Source organism: Colletotrichum godetiae, assembly GCF_030913485.1.
Source record: "Colletotrichum godetiae strain CBS 193.32 chromosome Unknown BDP55scaffold_5, whole genome shotgun sequence".
NCBI lineage: Eukaryota > Fungi > Ascomycota > Sordariomycetes > Glomerellales > Glomerellaceae > Colletotrichum > Colletotrichum godetiae.
Genome location: NW_026851253.1, coordinates 851,661 through 873,114, shown reverse-complemented (window position 1 = coordinate 873,114; position 21,454 = coordinate 851,661). Strand labels below are relative to the sequence as shown.

The window sequence follows — 21,454 nt, the reverse complement described above, 5'->3', positions numbered from 1 at the left end:
AGAAACAAGCAAAAAGAGAAAACTACCAGCCTCCACCAATCTTGCCCGCCAGCTGAACGACGCGCTCCGTGTCGCTAGCCTTGTCCTTGCCCACGTCGCTGACCACCTCGCGATACGTGGTCAGGGCCAGTCTGCTCAAGTCTATACCAGTACTATCCGCCCAATGCGCCAGGGTACCTCGAATATAAGAAGGCGAAATTCCGTCAACAAGGTCGTCCGCTCGCAGATCGTCACCATTTTGAGCAACACCATTCTCCTCGCCGTCAGAGTCCTCTGCTGAAAAGTAGGCTTCGTCGACCTCGGCCAGGAAGTCCTTCTGCTCGAGCGGGCCCGGCTTGGTCTCGTAGCCCTTGCGCTCGACAATGATAGGGTCGTCGACCTTGATCTGCCCGCCGCCGTTGGTGCAGCCGCCGGGGCACGCCATGACCTCGACGTAGGCATACTCGAGCCCGGCTGACTTTCCCGTGGGTCTCCTAACGGCGCCAAACGCCTTGCCGCCGGGCATGCGGGACGGCCGCGCTGGCTTCAGCTTACGGACCAGATTCTGGATGTTGCGGAAGCCGTAGTACCGCGCAGCCTTGAATATAGGGTCGCCCGTGGCGGAGGCGACGACGAACTCCACAACATCGGCGTTGCGGCCGCGGATGACTTGGATCTGGGAGTTGGGGTGCTTGGAAGCCACAGTCTGGAGGGTGAAGTAGAGGTTGCCGCCAGAGGAGCCAGCAGCCACAGACGAGCGGTGGGCTCCGTGGACCGGGAAGAGGAACTTTTCTAGCCTCGTGTCCGGGAACGGCGTACGTTGGTAGGAACCGGCGGATGGCTTGTCCCGTGGTAGATTAAAGAAACTGTAACCCCTTGACTCGGCCAGCATGAGAACCTCTTTACTCGTGATAACGCAGTCCACGTCGCGGACGCCTCTGCCGGGCTTCCCGTCCCCGTCGGGGCCCCACACGGAATCTGTGAGCTCCTCGCGACTGGCCTCGAGCTTCTTGTCGAAGCACGGCATGACGGCCAGGTGCCAGATCCTGCTGGGAGGGATCCCGAGCTTCTTGCTCAACGTCGTCTTGAGGAGGGTGCCCATGAGCGCCTGGGGCGATTTCACGCGCGACAGGTGCGGGAGGACGTAAGGGTGCGTCTTTTCGGCGTAGCATACCCACCCAGGACACGAGGATGTCAGGATCGGCTTGGTCGCGGGTGTTGCCGCGGACGGCGATGGCGACGGCGAAGCGCTATTGCCACCACCACCACCACCGCCCAAGACCTCGTCCGCCCCAAGAACAAGGCACGCCTCGCGCGCGACATTGGTATCCAACACCCACGTGAATCCGTTCCCGTGCTTCCCACCGCTCGCGAGCCCCGCGTCGCCGCTGAAGAGCGCTTCGAGCATATACCCAGCCTGCCGCTCCGTCGTGCCGTGCCCCGCAGCGGCAGCGAGACTCGCCCTCGTCTGAGGCGAGACGCTGGCGACGAAGAGCATCCTGCTCTCGTCTTCTAGCCCTTCGACGTGGAACTGGCCCGTGGCTGGGTCCGGGCCGACGATGCGGAGGGAGGGCCCGAAGTCGAGGGTGTTGAGGACCTCTGTGTGGGATTGCATGCTCACGAGGACGGCTTCGGCGGAGGTGACGCAGCCTGAGCAGGCGAGGCAGTCGGTTAGGGAGATTTCTGCGGGGGGCGCATTGCTGGCGGCGGTGTTGGAGTTTGGTTGGCCGTCGAGAATGACTTCGTGTTCGAGGGAGGCGTCGAGGGTGGGAGGAGGGGGCGGGGCGGAGGGGAGGGTCTCGATTGGTTTTATGCAGGCTACGCCTGGACTTATGAAGTCGTTTAGGTCGTCTGCGGAGAGGATTGCGCTCATCTTGGAGAAGGGGTTTTCGTGAGTTTGTCGTGAGGCGTAGAGGTGTTGTGGGAGGGAGGGCGGGAGGAGAGGTGGGATGTTGAAGATGGCGGGGCAATGCGCGGATGCGATGCGATGCAAAAAGTCGATGATAAAGCAGTGTGAGTCGTAACGTCAGGTAGCGGGGTGTAAGAGAGATGCGAGGACACAAGCCAAAGCCACACAAGAGGTGAAAGATAGGAACGCTGTGTTATTTCTGTACGAGTGGTAGCCCCCCTTGTATTCCGCGAGGCCGGAGATGCGCAAACGAGTGGTCGGTAGGAATTAATCGTTGATTGCAAATCCATCCCCCACCACTGGGTTTTTTTTCGCAGAGTCAACAGTCAACGTCCCCCGTCGCTGACAGTGCAGGCGCACCTAGGCTTTGCGAAATCGGCATCCACTCAGTGGCGGACTGGGAAAAGTGGGCGCTTCCCTCCCGCGGCATCGGCCTCTGACGACTTGAGGCCAAATGGATTACAGGGCTCAAGTGGGCGACAAAACAGTATGCCAGCCAGGACATGACTTACATCTGCCCTCACGTGTCTCATCAAACCTCTCATACATATGATTAAAGAAACACGTCGAGGGTAAAGAATAGGAAAGATGTTGATAGTAAGAGCGATGATTATAGTAACAGGAACAGCAGCCTAAGGTAGGGTATAAGGTATGAGCGGCACGCACTACCTATTGTGTCACTCACTTGCCCTGGAGGTCGAATGGCTTACAGGGGGTCATTGCAGCTAGCCGACGCAGGCCGTGGGACGCGGTGCCGGGGGCCCGTCCAATGACGTCGGCTCGTCATACCTCTCTCTGTCCCTGGGCCTTGAAGTCATCCCACGCGCAAAGGCAAAGCTCCACGAAGCTTCATTATCACCGCAACACAAGCTCTCAAAGCTGTGATTCGTAACCTCCAAACCCGTCAATTCCACCCAGATTACAGCTCTTAGAAGGAAAAAAAAAGAGGAGACTCGAATCCTGCTCATCACATCAACCTCAATGGACGTATGGCATCTTCCACCCCTCATCCTCATCTCACAGAACCTCCCACTGATATCTTGCTCTTCGACGACCAACAGGCGATATCGACCTTTAGTTTCGGTAACCTGGGCTGGCTCGCGACCCAGGCCGTTCCGCTCATCATATGGCCGCGCTTCATCACCAACCTCCTCCGTCCCGATGACTACCAGTATGCCGCAGGCTGTAAGTCTCCCCTGTCAACCCTTCCATCCAACTTCGTGGTGAGCCTCCAAGAGTCGACTGACTGACTGACTGACTATAACCACCAGCTCTGGAAGACTACTTCGCCCGCTCCCTAGGCTTCGCCCTCCTAACCCTAGGCCTCCTCGTCGTAACCCTCTCAGGAGCAGTACCCCTCGCATCAGAGGACCTAAGTAAGTGTTCCCTCCCTCCCTCCCCTTCTCCCTCCCTCCCCTTCTCCCCTTCTCCCCTTCTTCCTTTCTTGCTCGCATAGCTTTCACCATAGCTCACACAGTGACCTCCCAAACAGCCCCCGCAGGAACAGTCTCCCCCTACGCAAACGCAGCTCTCATACTCTCCTCCATCCACCACGCCTCGGCCGGCTTCTACTGCTACAGCAGATGGCTGCGAACAGGCCAGACGGCCTTCGCCCTCGGCTGCCTTGGCAGCGCCCTCCTCGCCGTCTCGGGGCTGTGGTGCCTCATGTTCGCCGGCGACAAGTCGCGACGCAGCAAGAAGCATGGCTACGACAAGGACACAAGCTCGTTTCCCTTTAAGAACACAGAGTCGTACCGATCCAAGAAGAAGGGTTTGTAAGAAGGGGAACGAAAAGGGAGGGGGGAAGAGAGAAAGAGAATGCAAGCTGGTTTGCAGACCATGAGGATTTGTCAGTCAACCGATTGGATGCTGGCGAAATGGCACTGCTTATATATACTTGATGAAGCTTACAGGAGCTTTGGCTGTCACCCTGCGGCTAAGGTGATACAAAAGAAATTCACACTTCATACTACATGCCGTTCTAAAGCACCTTTGTGAGATAGCGTGTTCGGAATCATGTCCAAGGCTAAACAGTCAAAGAAAACGAGATTGAGTAAAGCAGTCGTATACTGCTTTTTCGAATGCAAGTTGAAACCCACTGCTTACTGTACATATACTCCGTACGCCTGTTTCCTTGCCCGTCTTCCACATGACTCCCGTAATGCACCACAACTAGAGACGTCAATTTGCGCTCTCCATGCTCCCTGCTCCCTGCTTCTGGGGGGGATGCTGTTGTAGCCCCCGTTTCACATCCTCTTGCCAGACGCCTGCTTCCGTTTCTTGTTTCCTCCAGTCCCATGACAGCCTTGACGAGAGCAAGCGCCATTTTGCTTCCCGCCTCTTCCGCTGTCTGTTCTTTTTGAGAGTCGGCGTTGGCTCACATAACTTGTCGATTCCTGTCGATACCTCGGCTGCCTCGGCCGCTTCAGGCGCGCAACACTCATCTACTTTTTCGGGTACGTCGTGATGAGTTAATAAAAGGCATCGATCAGCCGCAATAGATGCAAAGAACCAGAGGTTCGCCGATTCCCAAGGGGACTCCCTCGAATATAGCGAATTCGCCGGCCTAGTTCACTCTGTCCAACTAGAACTCGACGTTTTCGTTCCATGTAACCCGGCGATGACACTAACTCACTTCGGCAACTTCGGTGGTGTTGGCTCCGTTTGCCAGAGTTGCTTCGGCCTTGGGAGTTTCCTGGGACTCTGCGTCTTCTCCGTTGGTGGCTGTTTGGGGACCTTCTTGGCTCTCCAGCACGCCAGAAAGCTGGACGTCTGCTGTGCCAGAAAGGACTGCCTGCCTGCGTTCGTGCCAGTCGACTTCGCTCTTCACAACCTGGGAGAAGAGAACCTCCTTCTCGCGCCAAAGGTCCTTGTACTGCTTCTCCCAGTACTTGACCTCTTCCGTCAGCTTGACCGACTCCTCTTGCGCCCACTTGACTTGGAATCTGCAAAGCTTGTATAGCCTCTCGAGGGGTATCTTGAGCTCTTCGGGAGTAAAGCCTTGATCTTTAGTCAAGGGAGTAAACAGGTCGGCAGAAAGCTCATCGTCGTCAGCCCCATCATCGATGGCATCATCGTGTCCCGCAGCGTGTGACTGAGGCGTCTTGATGATGATCTTGAGCTTTCCCTTTCCTGTAGGGCCCGCTTGCATGGACTTGGGAACAGGATCGGAGGGACGCAAAGCCTCTGTCTCGTGGACGGTCCGCATGTGCTTGGCGAGAGCATCTGATCTCGTGAATGACCTGTCGCATTCTGTGTCCTCAGTCAGCCAATGTGCCCTGAGGCTCTGCAAAGAACAATCACAAACCTGGTAGATAACAGTAGAAAGGCTTCTCCCTGGTATGGCTACGCATATGGGCTTTCAAGGCATAACCGCTAGCGTGCCCCATGCTCTTTCTACTGCAACCAGTCCATTCGCACGTGTACTTCTTCTGCCGGCTTTCGATGTGATCGCTGTGAATGTGCTCCACCAACTTGTCCATGTTGCCAAAATCACCCGCGTCGCAGCCTTCCCAGGCACACGAGGTCACCTGCTCCTGGAAGTCTTCCTCGTCTAGTTTCGCATTAATTGGAGAGCTGGGAATGTCGCCAGACGTGTCCGAAGACACGTCCGACATGCCCTCCAACGGGTCCGGCTCGGGTACAGCTTCTGGTTCGGGTTCCGCGACCACCGCGGGAGACGTTGTCGAGGCTGCGCCAAGCTTCTGGCGCTTCGAGGGACGAAGAAGCGATTCATCCTCGTAATCGTGGACCTCCTCTTCCTCGGAGGTATCGTTGTGGTCCGAGGTGAGGGGTGAATCGGGTGGTGTTGAGTCTCCGCGAGCCATGTTGAGCCGTTGAATGATGGAAACCTGGCACTTTGAAAGATGCAGCAATGAATGGATGGCTGTGGGTTGTTCGGTGATCGAGTGTAATAATTATCGTGGCGAGAGGAAAAGAGATGGGAGGTCGAAATGAGAAAAGCTGAGCTATGCGTTGCTGTCGAAGATGTGATGATGAATTAATTGGGAGGAATCAGTTGGATGCAGGCCAATCGCTAGAAAAATCACACTGGCCTCGTTCCTGACAACTTTAATGATGTTTGCGCCTGGGCTCAATCCGCAGGGTGTCGCGACGAGCAGCGCGGCTCACGGAGCTCACCCTGTGGGTCCACTTACCTTAGCAAGCCAAACCAACTGTGCCAGGTGTCAGGGGCAACCTCCATCACTAAACAGTGGACGCCAGCTGTCAGCATGAAATGACGGCTTTTACCCCCTGGCCAATCGGTGCCTGGCACCCAGTGGCACACCAGGCACGCATGCCACACAGGCACCCACCCGGGCTGGCCCCCTGCAATTGTGACTCGGGGGGTCATGTCGAAAACAAAATAAAGTGACTTTGTTTAACCCCTCCCCCACCATAAACATCCCCGACAGACACTCATTTTGCGCATTCGCTGCCACCTTGCTCCCAGCTTTTTTCAACACTCCTTGATTATCAACAAATTCCATCATGGCGACCACGCGCAAGCTGTTCTCTCTTGAGGGAAAGGGCCTCAAGCTCGATACTGGTGCCGACCTCGAGCCCCACATCGCCGAGTTGCGCTCGACCGATGTCGAGGAGGTCAGGTTCCTGGGAAACACCCTGGGAGTCGGTGCTTGCAAGCTCCTTGGTGAGGTCCTGGCCACCAAGAAGAACCTCCAGGTAGGCGGATGAGGGTCTCCAACACACGTATAACCATCTACTGACCAAAAGTGAACTAGTCCGCCGACCTCTCCGACATCTTCACCGGCCGTCTCCTGAGCGAAATCCCCGAGGCCCTGTCCTCCCTCCTCACTTCCATTCTCAACCTTCCTAAGCTCACGACGATCAACTTGAACGACAATGCCTTTGGTATCAACACTCAGGCCCCGGTCGTCGCTTTCCTGGCTGCCCACGTGCCCCTCCAGCACCTTTACCTAAACAACAACGGTCTCGGCCCCCATGCTGGTATTCTGGTGGCGGATGCGCTTTCTGAGCTGCACGCCAAGAAGGAGGCGGCGAGAAAGGAAGGAAAGGAGGTTCCGTACCTGGAGACTGTCATTTGCGGTCGCAACCGTTTGGAGAACGGCAGTATGCAGGCCTGGGCCAAGGCCTACAGCCTTCACAACAAGATCAAGGAGATCAGGATGATCCAGAACGGCATTCGCCAGGAGGGTATCAGCCACCTTATTAGCGAGGGTTTGAACACTGCGACCGAACTGCGCATCCTCGATCTTCAGGATAACACCTTCACCATCAACGGTGCCAAGGCCCTCGCCGGTGTGCTTCCCAACTTGACGAACCTGCAAGAGCTCGGCCTCAACGATGCCTACCTCACGCCCAAGGGCACCAAGGCTGTCGCCAAGTCTCTTGCTAAGGGAAAGCAGGACAAGTTGGAGATCCTTCGCTTGGCTTTCAACGATATTACCCCCACGGCACTGGAGAGTATCGCCAGCGTCGTCACCAAGTCTCTGCCTGCGTTGAAGAAGGTTGAGCTGAACGGCAACAAGGTTGAGGAGGAGGATTCCTCCATCATCTCCATCCGCGAATTCCTCGAGGACCGCAAGGAGAAGATTGGTGGCGATATTGTTGACGAGGACGCCTGGGGACTCGACAGCCTGAGCGATCTCGAGGGAGAGGACTCTGACGAGGAGGAAGAAGAGGAATCCGAGGAAGAGGAGTTGGATGCCGAGAAGGAGGCCGAGATCCTCACCAAGGAGGCCGAGGAGGCCCAAGAGGAGCCCACGGTCCAGCTCAAGGACAAGGAGGTGGACGATCTGGCGCAGAAGCTGGCCAAGACGGAGATTTAAGAGATGTATGGATCGTTTTCTTTGGTTTATAGGTTTAGATGATGGAACGCAAGAGGAATGCCCCCCCATATACAGGAGTGAGGAGACAGAGACGATACCCCCCCAAAATTACACTTCATCCCAAGCAGTCCTTGTCGTTGCTACTACATGCATAAGTTTTTTAATCAGAAGGAGTTGGACTACGTACGGATGCAAGAAATTGACATCATTCCCCGGGTGTTGAGGCCTGCCGTGATACAAGTGGCATGTCGTAGGCAGTATCCGTCACTCCACAATCACCCCACGAAGCCGGCATCCACGGGGATGCCAAATCACAAGAACAATGAGACGGAATCGCGTGAGCTTGGATCGTAGTATATAGTAGACAAAATACTGTAGTATCCTGCCGGACTTTGCAGCTAGGGTAATAAAACAAATCCACAAACAACTCAAGAACTTCAAGACTCATACACATAAGCACACAAAGGAATTCAACCTACCCATCCAAAGCCAGTCACCATGGACTATCTCTTCAAAACCACAGACTCCGTCATTGAGATACTCTGGGACGTCGCGCTAGCATTCTTCATTGTCCGCATCGCATTGACGTACTTCTTCTTCACATTTGCAACTAGCACGCTGCTCTCGTGGATCGTTAATACATACCGCCAATACTTCCTACGGCTGCCCCTCGTCTCCGACCAGCAGCAGCAGCAGCAGCAGCACATCACACCCTCACAAACGCAGCTTCCCACCCTGGTGGTTCCGCTTATCCAAACCGTCGTGGGCCTCATCGTGGCGCGGTACGTCGTGTTAGTCTACGACGTGCCGCGCGTGGCGTGGTTCCGGCTCGCCATCGGGGTTCTGGCGGCGGCGTTCCTGGCCGGCGTGGAGGCGGTGCTCGGGGTGGTTGTGTATGCGTTTTCGCAGGGAGGAGGAGGAGGAGGAGGAGGAGGAGGAGGAGGAGGAGTAGGAGGGTGCGGAGGGCTCAGCGGGATCTGGGAGGAGATGGATGGGTGGTGGTGGGTGTCGGTCGCGGCGGTGCTTGGCGGGTTGGGTGTTTTTGCGGTGATGCCGGCGGCGTTGATGTGGTTTGAGAGGGCCGAGAGGACTCGGGCTGCTGCTGCTGAAAGGGCTGAGGGGGGAAGGGGGAAGATGGGGATGCAGGGGCTTGATGGCAAGGGAGCTTAAAGACCCTGGGGAAGGGAGGTCGAATTCGGGCGCTGTTGGAAACTTGGAGAGCCTATGGGGCATCGAAAACCGGGATGCCCACCGTTATGGATTGTGTTCACAATGTTAAGAAAGGGAGTTTATTGTTTTACGTTGTGGAAAGCGAGACAAGAGCTGAATGGAGAATCATCAGGGGAAAGGGGTCTTTGTTGGATTTGCTGGAGTCTTTGGTGGCCCTGCGTGTAAGTTGAGTCTTCAGTCTTGAAGATATTCATGAGGGGGAGGCATTGTGGTTGGCTCGTGCGACGTTGATGTTGAAATTACTCTGTACGAAGTACTCTAAGTTGATTACCTTGCTTCGTCCTTGAGGTCGTTGTTGCTGAGATGGTAGGACCAGACTATTGAATACCTGATTCTCTTCACTCGATTGAAACCTAGACAAGAAGAAGTCGGGGCATGTCAGCCGAGACATTGTTCTCAGGGGCGTCGCAGCGTGTGAGCTGTCAGCCATGTATTGGCGTGTAAGCCAGGGCGGGTAGACTTTTTTTTTGCTGGCCTCTGGAATGTTACGACTTGCCCTGGTACCTTTGAAAAAGTCTACACCCTCGTGGCGTTTGCTTGCCCTTGAACCCTGTTCTGATTGAGTCTCTAAATGGCTATAACGGTGCTCTTGAAAGGTTCAATTTGTGAATGAAAGATCAAATCAGAATACAAATTTAATAGAACGGGTGATGGATCGATCTTGTCTAGACCTACAGTAATTGAGTTGGGATGGGATGACAGCTGTCAGCGGGCAAGGTACAACGGGCGCTCCCGCTGCGCTGCGCTGTGCTTTGTGAAAAATGGCAGGGTTTCCATTCTTCAGCGTGGCACTTACCCCCCCCCGGGAAAGCGGGGCACTTCCGATAACCCAAGGTCCAGGTACGGATACGTCTGCCGTCTGCACTTGTCCGACTACAGCCCCGATCTAACCTTGCAGCTCTCTCATCTTTTCTCGCATCACTTGAAGAACACTCAGTCTTTCGAGAAAGAGACACATGCTCATTCGAAGCGACTAGTGCTTACCAAAGGGGTTCACACCAAAGGATTCTGTCCAATGCTAAGAACTTCCTATTGGGCTGGGCGAATCTTTCAGCGACTCCAATCAAGCGCTTCTGCTGGCAGTTGTGTTCACTTTTGAAGTCTCATCAAAGCATCACCACCGAGGTCAAAGCTGAATTTGGGAGAAGGAAACGTTGCTCCATTCATATTCTCTCCTTCCTGTCTCCAATTAGATCAGTGAACCAAAAGTTGGTAACTTTCTTGATTTGTCTCTCCGGGAAACGTATGCCGAAAGTCTCATATTCCCTTTGTCTTTTTCTTTTCCAGCCCATGTTGCAGATGTTCCCTGGCTACGGCCCTGCCATGGGGGGATCCAGAACCCCGGGTTGGAGGTTCCCCATTCCTCCTCGTGGTAGTCGTTGGTCCCCGAGTTTACGGCTGCGATGTCAAGGGGGGGCTGTTCAACGGGACCACGCCATCCTCCACACCTCCATCACAGCCTCTCATTCCAATGACTCCAATACTGTTTTCTAGCATCACTTGGAACTTTAGAAGGGTCTTGGAGGTTGGGTGAAACTCACACCACCAGACTCTGTTCATTCCTCGCCATGAAGCATCCACGCCATGCCCCTCCGTCGTCGGACCCCCCTCTTTGAACAGTCGAAGGGGGACGGAGGGCTCAAGTACCACGACGAAACAAGAAACAATAAGAAGAGCCTCTCATCTTCGCACCAAACCGTTCTGACTTGCTCCTCCCTTTCCTACACTTCCCCCTGTCGATCAACAAGGTAGAAACCAGCCTTCTCCATTCACCGTGTGCTGAAGCTGTTTTGCCCATCATGATCGGATCAACGCTCCTCCTACCTCTCCTTGCCGCTCTGGCTTCCGTCGCCGGCGCGGTGCCAGTAAACGAGCGCCGCTCGGTACGCCCGACGTGCGGGAAGCCGGGGACGGTGGTGTCCACCACCCAAGTCACGATACCCACCTCCCAGGCGGCGGGGACGACGGCCGTGCCGACAAGTCCGCCCGCGGTGTCACTTCCTTCACCCTCGGGGACGGCCATCACCGTCTCCTCCTCCTTTCTCACTTCCTCTCGCCTTGCTTCCCCGACGACCTCGGCGGGGGTACCCGTCGTTTCCTCGTCAGTGAGAACATCGGCGGCGGCTTCTTCAGCTGCCGCTACCCCATCCTCCCTATCGACAGTACGGGTGTCCAGCACGGGCGTCGTGTCTCCGCCTGCCACCGGCACCGGCACCCCGGCATCGGGATACAGGAATGTCTTGTACTTTACAAATTGGTACGTTTTCATGGAATCCACCTACCTCTGGAGGAATCCAAGGTATCCCGTGCTAATTGTTTGCTTCAGGGGCGTCTACGGGGCGAACTATCAACCGGCAGACATTCCCGCAGACAAGGTGACGCACTTGCTCTATTCCTTTGCGGATATCCAGTCAGATGGAACAGTGTAAGTGCTTTCAAATCACTTAACTTGGAAGCAAAAACGCAAGGAACAAGTCAAGTTGACAAGAAGAAAACAGAGTCTCCTCCGACCCCTATTCAGACACGCAACGCAAGTACTCTGGCGACGACAACCAAGATGGCAACGCCTACGGCTGCGTCAAGCAGCTCTACGCCCTCAAGAAGCAGAACCGCCAGCTCAAGCTCGTCCTCTCCATCGGCGGCTGGACCTGGTCGAGCAAGTTCCCCGCCGTCGCCGCCTCGGACACGGCTCGTAAGCAATTTGCCTCCTCTGCGATCAAACTCATGATCGACTGGGGCTTTGACGGGTAAGAAGTACCGCACTCACAAACACTTGCATGCCTTTATCTGACGGAACCCCCTTTTTTGCAGCCTCGATATCGACTGGGAATACCCCGCCAGCGACACGGAAGCAACCAACTTTGTCGCCCTCCTCAAGGAAGTCCGCTCCCAACTCGACACCTACGCCGCGGCCAACGCAAACGGGTACCACTTCGCCCTCACCATCGCCTGCCCCGCGGGTCCCTCGCACTACCAGCAGATGAACCTCCGCGGCATGGACCCCTACGTCGACGCATGGCACCTTATGGCCTATGATTACGCGGGCTCCTGGGACACCACGACCGGCCACCAAGCCAACCTTTACCAGAACCCGTCCAACCCCACGGCGACCAAATTCGACACCCAGACCGCGCTGACGTACTACCTCTCCCAAGGCATCGCCTCCAACAAAATTGTCCTCGGTCTGCCGCTGTACGGCCGCTCTTTTGAGAACACGGCCAACGGCATCGGATTGCCCTACTCCGGCGTCGGCACGGGCTCCATCGAGCCGGGCGTGTGGCACTACAAGGTTCTCCCCAAGGCCGGCGCCGTTGAAATCTATGACTCGACGGCGGGTGCGCTGTACAGCTATGATAGTTCCACCAAGGAGCTCATCAGCTACGACAACCCCGCGAGCGCGGGCGTCAAGGCCCAGTATCTGCTCGACAATAAACTCGGCGGTGCCGTCTTCTGGGAAGCCGCTGGGGACCGCAAGGGCGAGGGGAGCCTGGTGGGTGTGTTGGCGAGCAAGATGGGCAAGCTGGATTCGAACCAGAATTTGTTGAGCTACCCCAACAGTCAATATGCCAACATTAAGAGCAATCTGGCGTAGATGGAGCCTTGTGTCGGTGGAAATTTGTGCTTTTTTGAAGTTTGTTTTGGGTCAGGGTATTAGAGGCGTTGGTATATGTTCTTTGCATTTCTTAACGGGAGATGACTTATAACGAAGTCTTGGGATATGGGCTTTCAGCGATGCATATGAGATACGGCCGAATGAAGCCAACGAGTTAGACGGCAGAATTCAAGTTCCACCGAGTTACCAAATAGTACTTTCTTTGTGATGATTGGTCGAACAGCCAGTTGACTGCTACATTGAAACTGACGAAAGTCACGGTTGAACAGCCACAGGATTCACATGGAAACTTACCAACCACTGATCACATACCAAGTGCTCCCTCAGAAACACGGGCGACAACTAAGTTGCTGAAACTAGTCAAAGACTTAGTGGCACTTTTGTAATGCAGCTCAACGGGCGCAAGAAGAAACAGGAGCGGAAGTATGCCGAAAGGCCGAGTATTACGGGGGTTTTATCATCGGACCCGAAAGCTCTGTTCGCAACTGCCGGCAGCCCTGGCTCGAGGCTCCAGTGCAAACGTCGAGTGGACTACCAACGCCGTGCGTTTTACGACGACTGCATGGCGATCGCCCGCGAGGAGCTTCCAGGGGCTTGGCTCAGCGCTTCGGCAGGAGCCGAGGACTGTATGAGTTTAGTGCTGACGGCAGGGGCGAATAATCGGTGATTTGGGGTCGACGGGTCGCTGTAAAGGGGTTAGTTGGGCCCCAAGGACCACCCACTGGCTCGATCCAATGGCCTAGACTTCGTCGTTGGTTCTCCATTCGAGCCTTGTAGGGTAGAAGTTTGAATAGACTTCTGTGCTCAGTTGGACTGTCGGACCGAGTTGCTGGCCTTTTCGTCCAACCAATTATCGAGGTCTTGGTCTGACATGGTGTTCCCGAGGGAAAGGCTCGTCCCACCAAGCAAAGACTTAGAGGTGGGAAGTGCGTCCTCGCCGATGGAGACCGGGGAGGATGCCGACGCTGGCCGATGGGCAATCAATCCTAGAACAGTCCGTGGAAAACTGCCGACCTGAAGTTGGGATGACGATGGTGATGGGTGGCCGTCTTCACAATAGAACTCGACTTCAGATGGTTTTGCGTTCTTCGGCGATGAGTCGCTGACAAATCGAGGCAGAGACGTTTAATTGGGAGTCGGAATACGAGTGTTCCTCGGCGATGGACTATCATGTTCTCCTCACGAATTGTGAGCCCACGGAGTGATTATAGCTGGCACATGTGCCGTGTCGTTGACTAGATGAGTCACACGGCCAGCGGCCGAGAAAAAGCGCACAAGAGTAGGTATGGCACCCTTGTCGGCGTACGAGGAGGGGGCAATTGGCGGTTGCTGAGGCAGCGGAGCATCCGAGGAGATCGGCAGAGGAGTCAATTATCATGTTTAGGCTACCGTGGATTCGTAGGCCTTATTGTTGTTTGTGTAACCGGTGCAGATGAGCATGGCTTCTGGGCGTAAGCGTTCGACATGAGGTTGTTGTCGTCTGGTTTGTTGGTGTTGTTCAAAGCCCAGAGCAGTGTGTAGTAAGTATCGGATCGGAGCAACGAGCTGGGGAATTGGGGGACTTGAGGTTGACGTCAATTAGTAGGAAAGGATTCCTATTGGAGGGTTACACTGCTACACGGGCTATTCATCAAGTGGGGTATTCTTTCTTTGACTCCAAGCCTCCAAGCCACCCCGCTTTCGTCATCAGCTCCCGGTTAGCTTGGGGAGGGTAGGTGCTGGACACTCAGGTGCCTCTCCGCCAGTTCCTGCTCTTGATTGAGACTGAGAGCATTATGGCAAAATTTGGCTCAGACTTCTTTCCATAATTTTTTTTTTGTGTGTGCGGACTGATGGAGACAATGATATTGCTTAGCGACTGCCTTTCTCTCCATGACTCGGACGCTTTGCAGATAAGCCAAGGTGCTGCGTACCTAAGTAAGGTACCTAGTGTCTTGTTCCATATCTCTTGCGTGTAAGCCGTTTATACGCAAGAAGAATAAGACCGATATTGATCCGGCCTAAGCCCAAGTCATTGGGCCGCGGCAAGCCGGTTAGAAGCATCGCGCATGAGTTTGCACTATTCCACACACCTAGCAAGCTTTCGCAGAATGACTCTTGCCTTGTGCTGAATCTCTAACATGAGCAACGTCAACCAAGGTTTCCAGACCAAAGACTGGGCGGTCGCTGCTGACGGCGGTCCACTATTAATTCCGTTAAGTCCGTCGCAGGTCCAGAATGCCATTTTGAGCCGCTAGTACTCTAAGTTATTCAGGGTTCCATCCCAGCCAAGAATTTGCTGGAGACTTCCGACACCGAGCCTGGGGACTGAGTTTATCCTTTATTGAGGTGCGCTTCGGGTTCCCTACTTGCTTATGTAGCATGTAGCCACGCAGCTCGGATAGAAGCATGTAAGAAGCATGTACCTAACGTCTTTGGACCTAGAACGTGTGGGCAGCAGGGAAGGAAGGAGGGAGGGAGGGAGGGGGGTGAACGCTATCCGAATTATCCATCGCCCAATCCTTTTTGGATGAGCTTGTATCCGAATAAATGTGAGATATGCGACTGTCGGCAACCCACCACATCTTGAGAGTTCAGGATTCGCCAGGTGTGCTGTGCCATCCTTGTCTGCGTTGCATCTTAGCGCCATTTGTGCAGGGTTAGCTATGAGTAGGCATCAACACACGCGTATGTAAGCCGTCCTGATCAGCAGAACCTCCAATGCGGCTACTTCGCGGGACGGGAGTGGTGAGGAGGAGGATGAAAAGAGGAGGGAGAGAAAGAAACACTGGTGGCGGGTCTCTTCCCTTCCCTTCACTACCTTATCCAGAGAAAGGTACCCCCTTACGTACCTATCCACCCCCTGCCTGTCGTTCGCTGATTATGCTGATGGCAGCCTGCGGGTGCTGTTCATGATTTTGTCGAATCTTTCGAGTGCGATAGTATCCGTAGCAATCTCAACTTTCCCCCTCCATCCTCTTTGCTTGACCTATGCTCGCTCACCCCGCAAGTCGCCCAACTGCTGCAGACGTTACACGGCAATCTCTTGACTTGGACTTCTCTCAATTCGTGGCTTGGTCATCATTCCATTTTGTTCCTTCGCGTAGAGTCTAGCACAGAGCAAAAGTACCTCCCAGTGGTGAGTGTTGACTTGCTTGGGCATTGTGTGGTCGCGGACCACTCGAATCCTTCCCTTGCCCCAACCCGATCCACCAAAAGCTGACGCCGCCGCCAAAGACGCGATCGCAACCTACCGACACTTTACCTTTCTTTCGCCATATTGTCGTTGCGCTGACTTGCGCTACCGCTTTCCGACACTTGCCACAAACATCTGCGGCATATCGAGTCTACCCTGCATTGCGCCCGCATCTTACTTTGGTGCCTCGACACCGACCCTATCTTGATACCCCTGCGCATTGCGGAACCTCCCACCGACTACCATCTCCAATTGCTCCCTACCTTGTATCCGTATACGGGTCGACCGATCTAAACTACGATTGCCATCGCCTGTCAGACTCTGTGGCAAGATTGCGCTTCGTCTCTGGCGCCTTTATCACACTGCGACACTGTCAGCAGCCTCGACATCTAGCTGCCTTGCACCCCTCGCCCTCTGCGAAGTGACGAGCTTTCCAAGCAGTCGCTGACCTTTGAGGCGAAACGACGGTCATTGGTCTTAAGCCACGGCTTCGCATTGCGACCAACGAGCTTCGAGTAGCGCACCTCTGAAGGCCGAACGGTCACATTACTTGCGCTTCATACACTTGGCCGGGCCTTGTTGAAGTACTCGGCAACTACACCAACCTGCCGAAACCGCTCCTCCAGGTTTAGGCTGCCGACGGTCTGGCCGTTGTCAACGTTTCAGTGGCTAAATCTGTACACTCGTCCTGAGTGTCTGACAGCCAGCTATCTAGTCGAGCCTTTTCTTCTTGCCTCGCCGTATAAGGGATCTTTCCCCACCGGTACCATCACTTGTTCCGAAGCGAAGAGGATACACCTGCGCGTTTTGTGCTAGATAGGACCTCGAGTCCGAAGCACGTTTTCATATCCGTGGAAGTCATCGCCAGAGGTCTTCGACGACGCATCTACCTGTTCCACGGATTCCGTTGCCAATATGACTCCCACACCACCGTCCACGACGCCCTCCTCGGGATCAGGTCGGTCACCCGAGGAGCAGTTTCGAGTTGTGAGGAAGAGGAACAGAGTACCTCTTAGTTGCTATCCGTGTCGGACTAGGAAGTGAGTGCACTGTAAATGCCTTTTTTCCAACCCAACTCGCTAACATGCTTCGCAGATTGTGAGAAGAACTCCACGACGCATCATACAAACGTCGACTGACCACTTTGTAGGAAATGTGACAGAGGTCACCCGTGCAGTAATTGTGTGAAGCGCGAGGGTGGTGACGCGTCCTCATGTTCATACGCAACTCCTGCCACTCGTAAAAAGAACCAAAGTCAAGGCTCTTCGAGCCCCGATGACATGCAGAATCGTATTGACCGTTTAGAAGGCCTAGTTTTGTCTTTGATGCACGGAGGTGCCACTATTGACCCTTCAACCGCAGCAGCAGCAGCTGCCGTGACAGCCGCCTCGACAACCAAATCAAATACTGACAGCACGCCCACCTCGGCCAAAATTGATCCCGAGGACGAGACGCAAATGCGAGATGATGACGAAGACAGTGATCCCGACGGCGAGTTGGCGACATCTTTGGGCGTATTGAAGGTCGATTCAGACAAGGGCAAGTCAATGTACATTGGCCAGGAACATTGGCATACGATATTGGCGGATATATCCGAAGTGAAGACATATTTTGCGAATCACAAGAAGGATTTGGAAAAGAGCTATGAGAAGGTTATGATGTCAAAGCCGGCCAGCGCCAGAGAAGGACCTACGTTCTTGCTTGGAGCCGCGCCAGCAACCGAGATCGAATTGCGAGCGGAATTACCACCCAAATCGGCCGTCCTTGCGCTCTGTTCCAGATATTTCAACTCGATGGACAATGCGGTAAACATCATTCACGCACCTACTTTCCAGCAACAACTACGAGCCCATTGGCAAGACCCGTCAAAAACGCCCATCATGTGGCTTGGGCTGCTTTACTCGATCCTGTGTCTCGCCATGTTGAGCTACCACAAGGTGGGAGACGAGCCGCTGGAGTGGAAGGGGCGGACGCTGGATCTGGCGTCCGAATATCGGTTGCGCACCGTCCAGTGCTTGATTGCAGCCGATTACACAAAACCGGTGGAATACACCGTGGAGACGATGCTTCTATACGTGTTTGGAGAATACTCTTCAAGATGGGACGCTGATCTGGGGCTGTGGCTGATTGTGTCCTTGCTCACAAGAGTTGCGTTCAGGATGGGGTACCACCGCGACGCAAAGTGGTTCCCGACGATCACACCATTTCAAGCAGTGAGTTGCAGTGTCCTAGATATCTCTTGGCAAGCAAGTGTTAACGTGGTCTTTTAGGAAATGAGGCGACGTACTTGGGCATTGGTAAGGATGGCCGACGTGGTTTTCTCACACCAAGTGTCGCTGCCTTCCATGATCTACGGGCATGATTCTGACACTCAGTTGCCGAACAACATCTTTGACGAGGAATTTGGTCCCAACACCAAAGTTTTGCCTCCTTCACGGCCGAAGACGGAGCCCACTCCGATTGCGTACATGATTGCCAAATCCAAACTGTGCAACGAAATGGGCGACATTTTGCAGGCCACCAACCGTGTGGGCAGGCAACTACCGTACGACGAAATTCTGCGGTTCGATGCCCGACTTCGAGAGATCAACGATGAGATCCCGCCTCATCTCAAGGTTGCAGCCTTGGAAGGCTCACACGACCCGGTCACTTTGATCATTGCGAGGTTTAACATCAACGTGCTTTACCTCAAGATCCTCTGCCTGTTGCACAAGAAGTACGTGCCGCGGGCTCGGCAAAATCCCCGATACGCCTACTCGCGCAGAAGTGCAGTAGAGGCCGCTCTAGAGACGTTGAGGCATTTGGTCACTCTTGACCGAGAATCACAGCCAAGTGGCAGACTCCGATCTTTGAGGTGGTTCGTGAACTCGATTGCAACAAAGGACTTCCTTCTGCCGGCCATGTTGGTTGCGCTTGATCTTCACCACGACCGGGTTGCGGAAACGAGCGATGACCGCAGGGCGTCAGAGTCGGCAATGTTCTGGACCCCAGAGCAGCGAATGGAGATGCTTAGCAACCTCGAGCGTACCAAGGAAATCTGGCAGGGGCTTGCGGACGGGTCAATGGAGGCTTTCAAGGCCTCCAAGGTCCTGGATATCATTATGGAGAAGATTAAGGGCCCAAATCCCGAACCAGAGATGTTCAAAAACGAAGGATTCCCAGGTTTTGAGACAAACCCGGAAATGCAATCAGACCACAACGCCGCAATGACTTTGGGCATGCTCTCCGGTGGCATGACGCCAAACACGGCAGCTGCCCTTGAGAGCAGTATGCAGAGTACGAACTCGTTTAGCGGCATGGACTTTGGAGTATCGTTGCCCATGACGGGCCCAGGCATGACGCCAAACTTCCAGGGTGACATTGGCATGAACAATACGGGGTCTCCGTTCTCGATGTTTACAAATTTCGAGTCTGGCGGAGATTTCCCCGCCAACTTCGACTGGGTATGTTGCGAGTCCCGCCAATGACATGATGACATGGTGACTGACTGGCAATGGGTTAGAACGCATTCGAGACGTACACGCAGAACGCGAACTGGGCAGCCGACACTGGCTTTGGACAGATCTATCCGGGTCAATCCTCGCCAGAAACAGACGGGTCCGGGATGCCCTTTGGCAACGCCAACGGCGGCATGTCCGGCTAGGAATTTTACGACTCGAAGCGCGGGGAGAAGGATGATGAGGGAGTTAATGTGACGACGAGATCAATGACAGAATCAGGAAGGCCTGAGCGATTGGTTCGTTCAGGTGGACAAAATGGGAACTAGGCATACTCACCTCCGCGTTAGGCTCGGCATGGTAGGATAGAAAGATGATTCCAGATATTTGTGACGTTGGAAAATACAATACCCTGCTCCCTTTTTCACACGTGCTTATTGTTTCTACCTTGAAAGTCACACATGCCAGAGAGATGGGAGAGGTAGATCGTGGAGACTCCGCCTTGAGGTGACATTGGATGAACCGCGGGTGTGGTGGTTGGCCACATGGACGGGATGACAGGTCCAAAGCGGGCGTGGGGAGGTGCCGTCCGGCGTGGCATTCGGCGCCCATGCCGGCGGTATGCATAGAATTCGGTCCGTCCCTGACACTACTGTGCGACGGCTGAGGTGGGCGGAGGTTTGACGGAGGTGGTGGTGGTGAATGAGTGATGTCCTGCAGCTGCCAGCAGCAACTCTGTTTTCCTTCCCCCGCGCCGTGCCTTGCGTCAGTCCAAAACGTCAAAGTGAAGAGTGAATCCTGTGCCTGCAGCGTGCGCCGTGAAGGAACAATGCGGGGGGGGGGGGGGGGGGGGGGGATATTGGCTTGCGCGTAAGATGGCTATTGGTGGGGGATAAAGGCAGGAACACTTGCGCGGCGTTAGGAACAACGGCAACGTCCATGGGATCATTGAGTCGTTGGTCCCCCCCCCCCCCAAAAGCACGCGGCGACGCGCGAGCACTGTCCACTTGACGTTGCCGAGTCATGCCGCCGGGGCAGGTAATCTGTCCAGTATTTTTTTTTTCATCTGTAAATTGTGATTTAATGAAAGAGCAAAGTGATGGGCTTGCTTTCTTATTGCTCTTTTTAGTGCCGCTAGGCGCCGGGCGAAAGCGAGGTACGAACATTAGTGAGCATAGTAGCGCGGGAGGAGGTACAAAAATACAGAAAGAGAGAGACAGAGAGAGAGAGACCAGAAGTAAAGTTTACTATTTGGTATCAAGATCAGCATCGGCAGCAACTTCTTCGGTCTTGGCGAATCCCCATAAGCTTTCCATCTCATTTCTCGGCCATTGCTTAACTTTTTCTCTCTCGTTCTCTCTCTCTCTCTCCCAACCCAAATTGAACTCCGCCCTACCTCCTGTGTCCCATCTCGGACCTCTGACCCCCCTTCGCTTAAGGGCTTACAACCACAACGAGCAGAAGAAGACCCGCGGTCATTGACTTGGCCTTTTCGGACCTTGGCAACACCGATACACCACCGTTCATTCCCAGTCTCCAGGAGTCCAAAATACCCGTCGGTAGCGGCATCCCGGAGCGGTGAGTGATGGGATAACCCCGCTGATAGGGCCGATCGTGCCTACCCCAGTTAATACGACCCCCCCTTTCACAGCCTTCTTGAAGAAAAATCGAAAGAAGGAGGTGGGGGCGGGCGTCCGCTCAAGAGTCTCCACGGGACCTTGCCCTGTTGACCTTCTCCCGTTCCCCGTCCCGGGTCTTGGAATCTGCAAGAAGGAAGAGAGGCAGAGGGAAGAAGAACTCGTATTCTTTCTCTCTTCCTTTTGGTTAAAAAGTCGAGTTAGTTCCTGGTTCCTGGCAGGTTTTCTTTTTTTTTTTTTTTTTTTGGGGCGGGGAACTAGGACTAGACTTCATCTCAAGACTTCGCATCCATCTCTTCAAAATTCCGCCAACCATTATTTGGTTCATCACTATCTAGTTCTTGACCACCACCGCCCGCCTGGCACCGAGAGAGTCAGAATCCGAGGTATCACTATCCGTACGGATAGAATATAGCCTGATTGGCTTACCTCACATCGCGCCCCGGCCCCTGAGGACCCCGAAAAGAGCCGGAAATCGCCTGTTCTGTCAGCTCGGGGGTAAGTCACCTTACTCAATCTCTGCTGTAGCTCATCTCTTATAATCTGTTAAGCTTTCACAAGCCGGCCCAGCGCCCCGGTTTCTCGACGCACACCAGCAAGCCTTCAACGGCGGCTGAACCGCAAGTCTTCGCCTACCCTATCACAAAGCATCACTCTCTTTCCG

At 54.5% G+C, this 21,454-nt stretch overlaps 9 protein-coding genes across 9 annotated transcripts; 6 read left to right on the top strand and 3 right to left on the bottom strand.

Annotated features, from left to right (window-relative positions):
* Positions 1-22: 22 nt before the first annotated feature.
* BDP55DRAFT_627556 (iron only hydrogenase large subunit domain-containing protein) lies at positions 23-1,852 on the bottom strand (the record flags this gene model as incomplete). The annotated part of the gene is made up of 1 exon (XM_060571772.1): positions 23-1,852. One exon carries the CDS (start codon positions 1,850-1,852, stop codon positions 23-25), a length of 1,830 nt encoding a protein of 609 aa, XP_060434561.1.
* A 1,025-nt stretch (positions 1,853-2,877) lies between these two features.
* BDP55DRAFT_543633 (uncharacterized protein) lies at positions 2,878-3,667 on the top strand (the record flags this gene model as incomplete). Its single annotated transcript, XM_060568423.1, has 3 exons — positions 2,878-3,073; positions 3,160-3,264; positions 3,381-3,667. 3 exons carry the CDS (start codon positions 2,878-2,880, stop codon positions 3,665-3,667), a joined length of 588 nt encoding a protein of 195 aa, XP_060434560.1.
* Positions 3,668-4,514: 847 nt separating this feature from the next.
* On the bottom strand, positions 4,515-5,715 carry BDP55DRAFT_690643 (uncharacterized protein; the record flags this gene model as incomplete). Its single annotated transcript, XM_060576885.1, has 2 exons — positions 4,515-5,140; positions 5,196-5,715. 2 exons carry the CDS (start codon positions 5,713-5,715, stop codon positions 4,515-4,517), a joined length of 1,146 nt encoding a protein of 381 aa, XP_060434559.1.
* A 260-nt stretch (positions 5,716-5,975) lies between these two features.
* BDP55DRAFT_648729 (ran GTPase activating protein 1) lies at positions 5,976-8,114 on the top strand. The gene is made up of 2 exons (XM_060573868.1): positions 5,976-6,571; positions 6,631-8,114. The coding sequence occupies exons 1-2, from the start codon at positions 6,380-6,382 to the stop codon at positions 7,696-7,698; spliced, it is 1,260 nt and encodes a 419-aa protein (XP_060434558.1). The 5' UTR covers positions 5,976-6,379; the 3' UTR covers positions 7,699-8,114.
* An 82-nt stretch (positions 8,115-8,196) lies between these two features.
* Positions 8,197-8,650, top strand: BDP55DRAFT_724452 (uncharacterized protein; the record flags this gene model as incomplete). Its single annotated transcript, XM_060578895.1, has 2 exons — positions 8,197-8,552; positions 8,608-8,650. 2 exons carry the CDS (start codon positions 8,197-8,199, stop codon positions 8,648-8,650), a joined length of 399 nt encoding a protein of 132 aa, XP_060434557.1.
* Positions 8,651-9,547: 897 nt separating this feature from the next.
* Positions 9,548-10,575, top strand: BDP55DRAFT_311253 (uncharacterized protein). Its single transcript, XM_060566684.1, has 2 exons — positions 9,548-9,768; positions 9,827-10,575. The coding sequence occupies exons 1-2, from the start codon at positions 9,690-9,692 to the stop codon at positions 10,420-10,422; spliced, it is 675 nt and encodes a 224-aa protein (XP_060434556.1). The 5' UTR covers positions 9,548-9,689; the 3' UTR covers positions 10,423-10,575.
* On the bottom strand, positions 10,495-11,341 carry BDP55DRAFT_311357 (uncharacterized protein). The gene has a single exon (XM_060566685.1). The coding sequence runs from the start codon at positions 11,195-11,197 to the stop codon at positions 10,568-10,570; it is 630 nt and encodes a 209-aa protein (XP_060434555.1). The 5' UTR covers positions 11,198-11,341; the 3' UTR covers positions 10,495-10,567.
* BDP55DRAFT_542734 (family 18 glycosyl hydrolase) lies at positions 11,196-12,520 on the top strand (the record flags this gene model as incomplete). Its single annotated transcript, XM_060568342.1, has 3 exons — positions 11,196-11,338; positions 11,427-11,675; positions 11,740-12,520. The coding sequence occupies 3 exons, from the start codon at positions 11,196-11,198 to the stop codon at positions 12,518-12,520; spliced, it is 1,173 nt and encodes a 390-aa protein (XP_060434554.1).
* Positions 12,521-16,284: 3,764 nt separating this feature from the next.
* Positions 16,285-19,293, top strand: BDP55DRAFT_311193 (fungal-specific transcription factor domain-containing protein). The gene is made up of 4 exons (XM_060566683.1): positions 16,285-16,756; positions 16,812-16,814; positions 16,867-17,929; positions 17,987-19,293. The coding sequence occupies exons 1-4, from the start codon at positions 16,632-16,634 to the stop codon at positions 19,181-19,183; spliced, it is 2,388 nt and encodes a 795-aa protein (XP_060434553.1). The 5' UTR covers positions 16,285-16,631; the 3' UTR covers positions 19,184-19,293.
* The last annotated feature ends 2,161 nt before the right edge of the window (positions 19,294-21,454 follow it).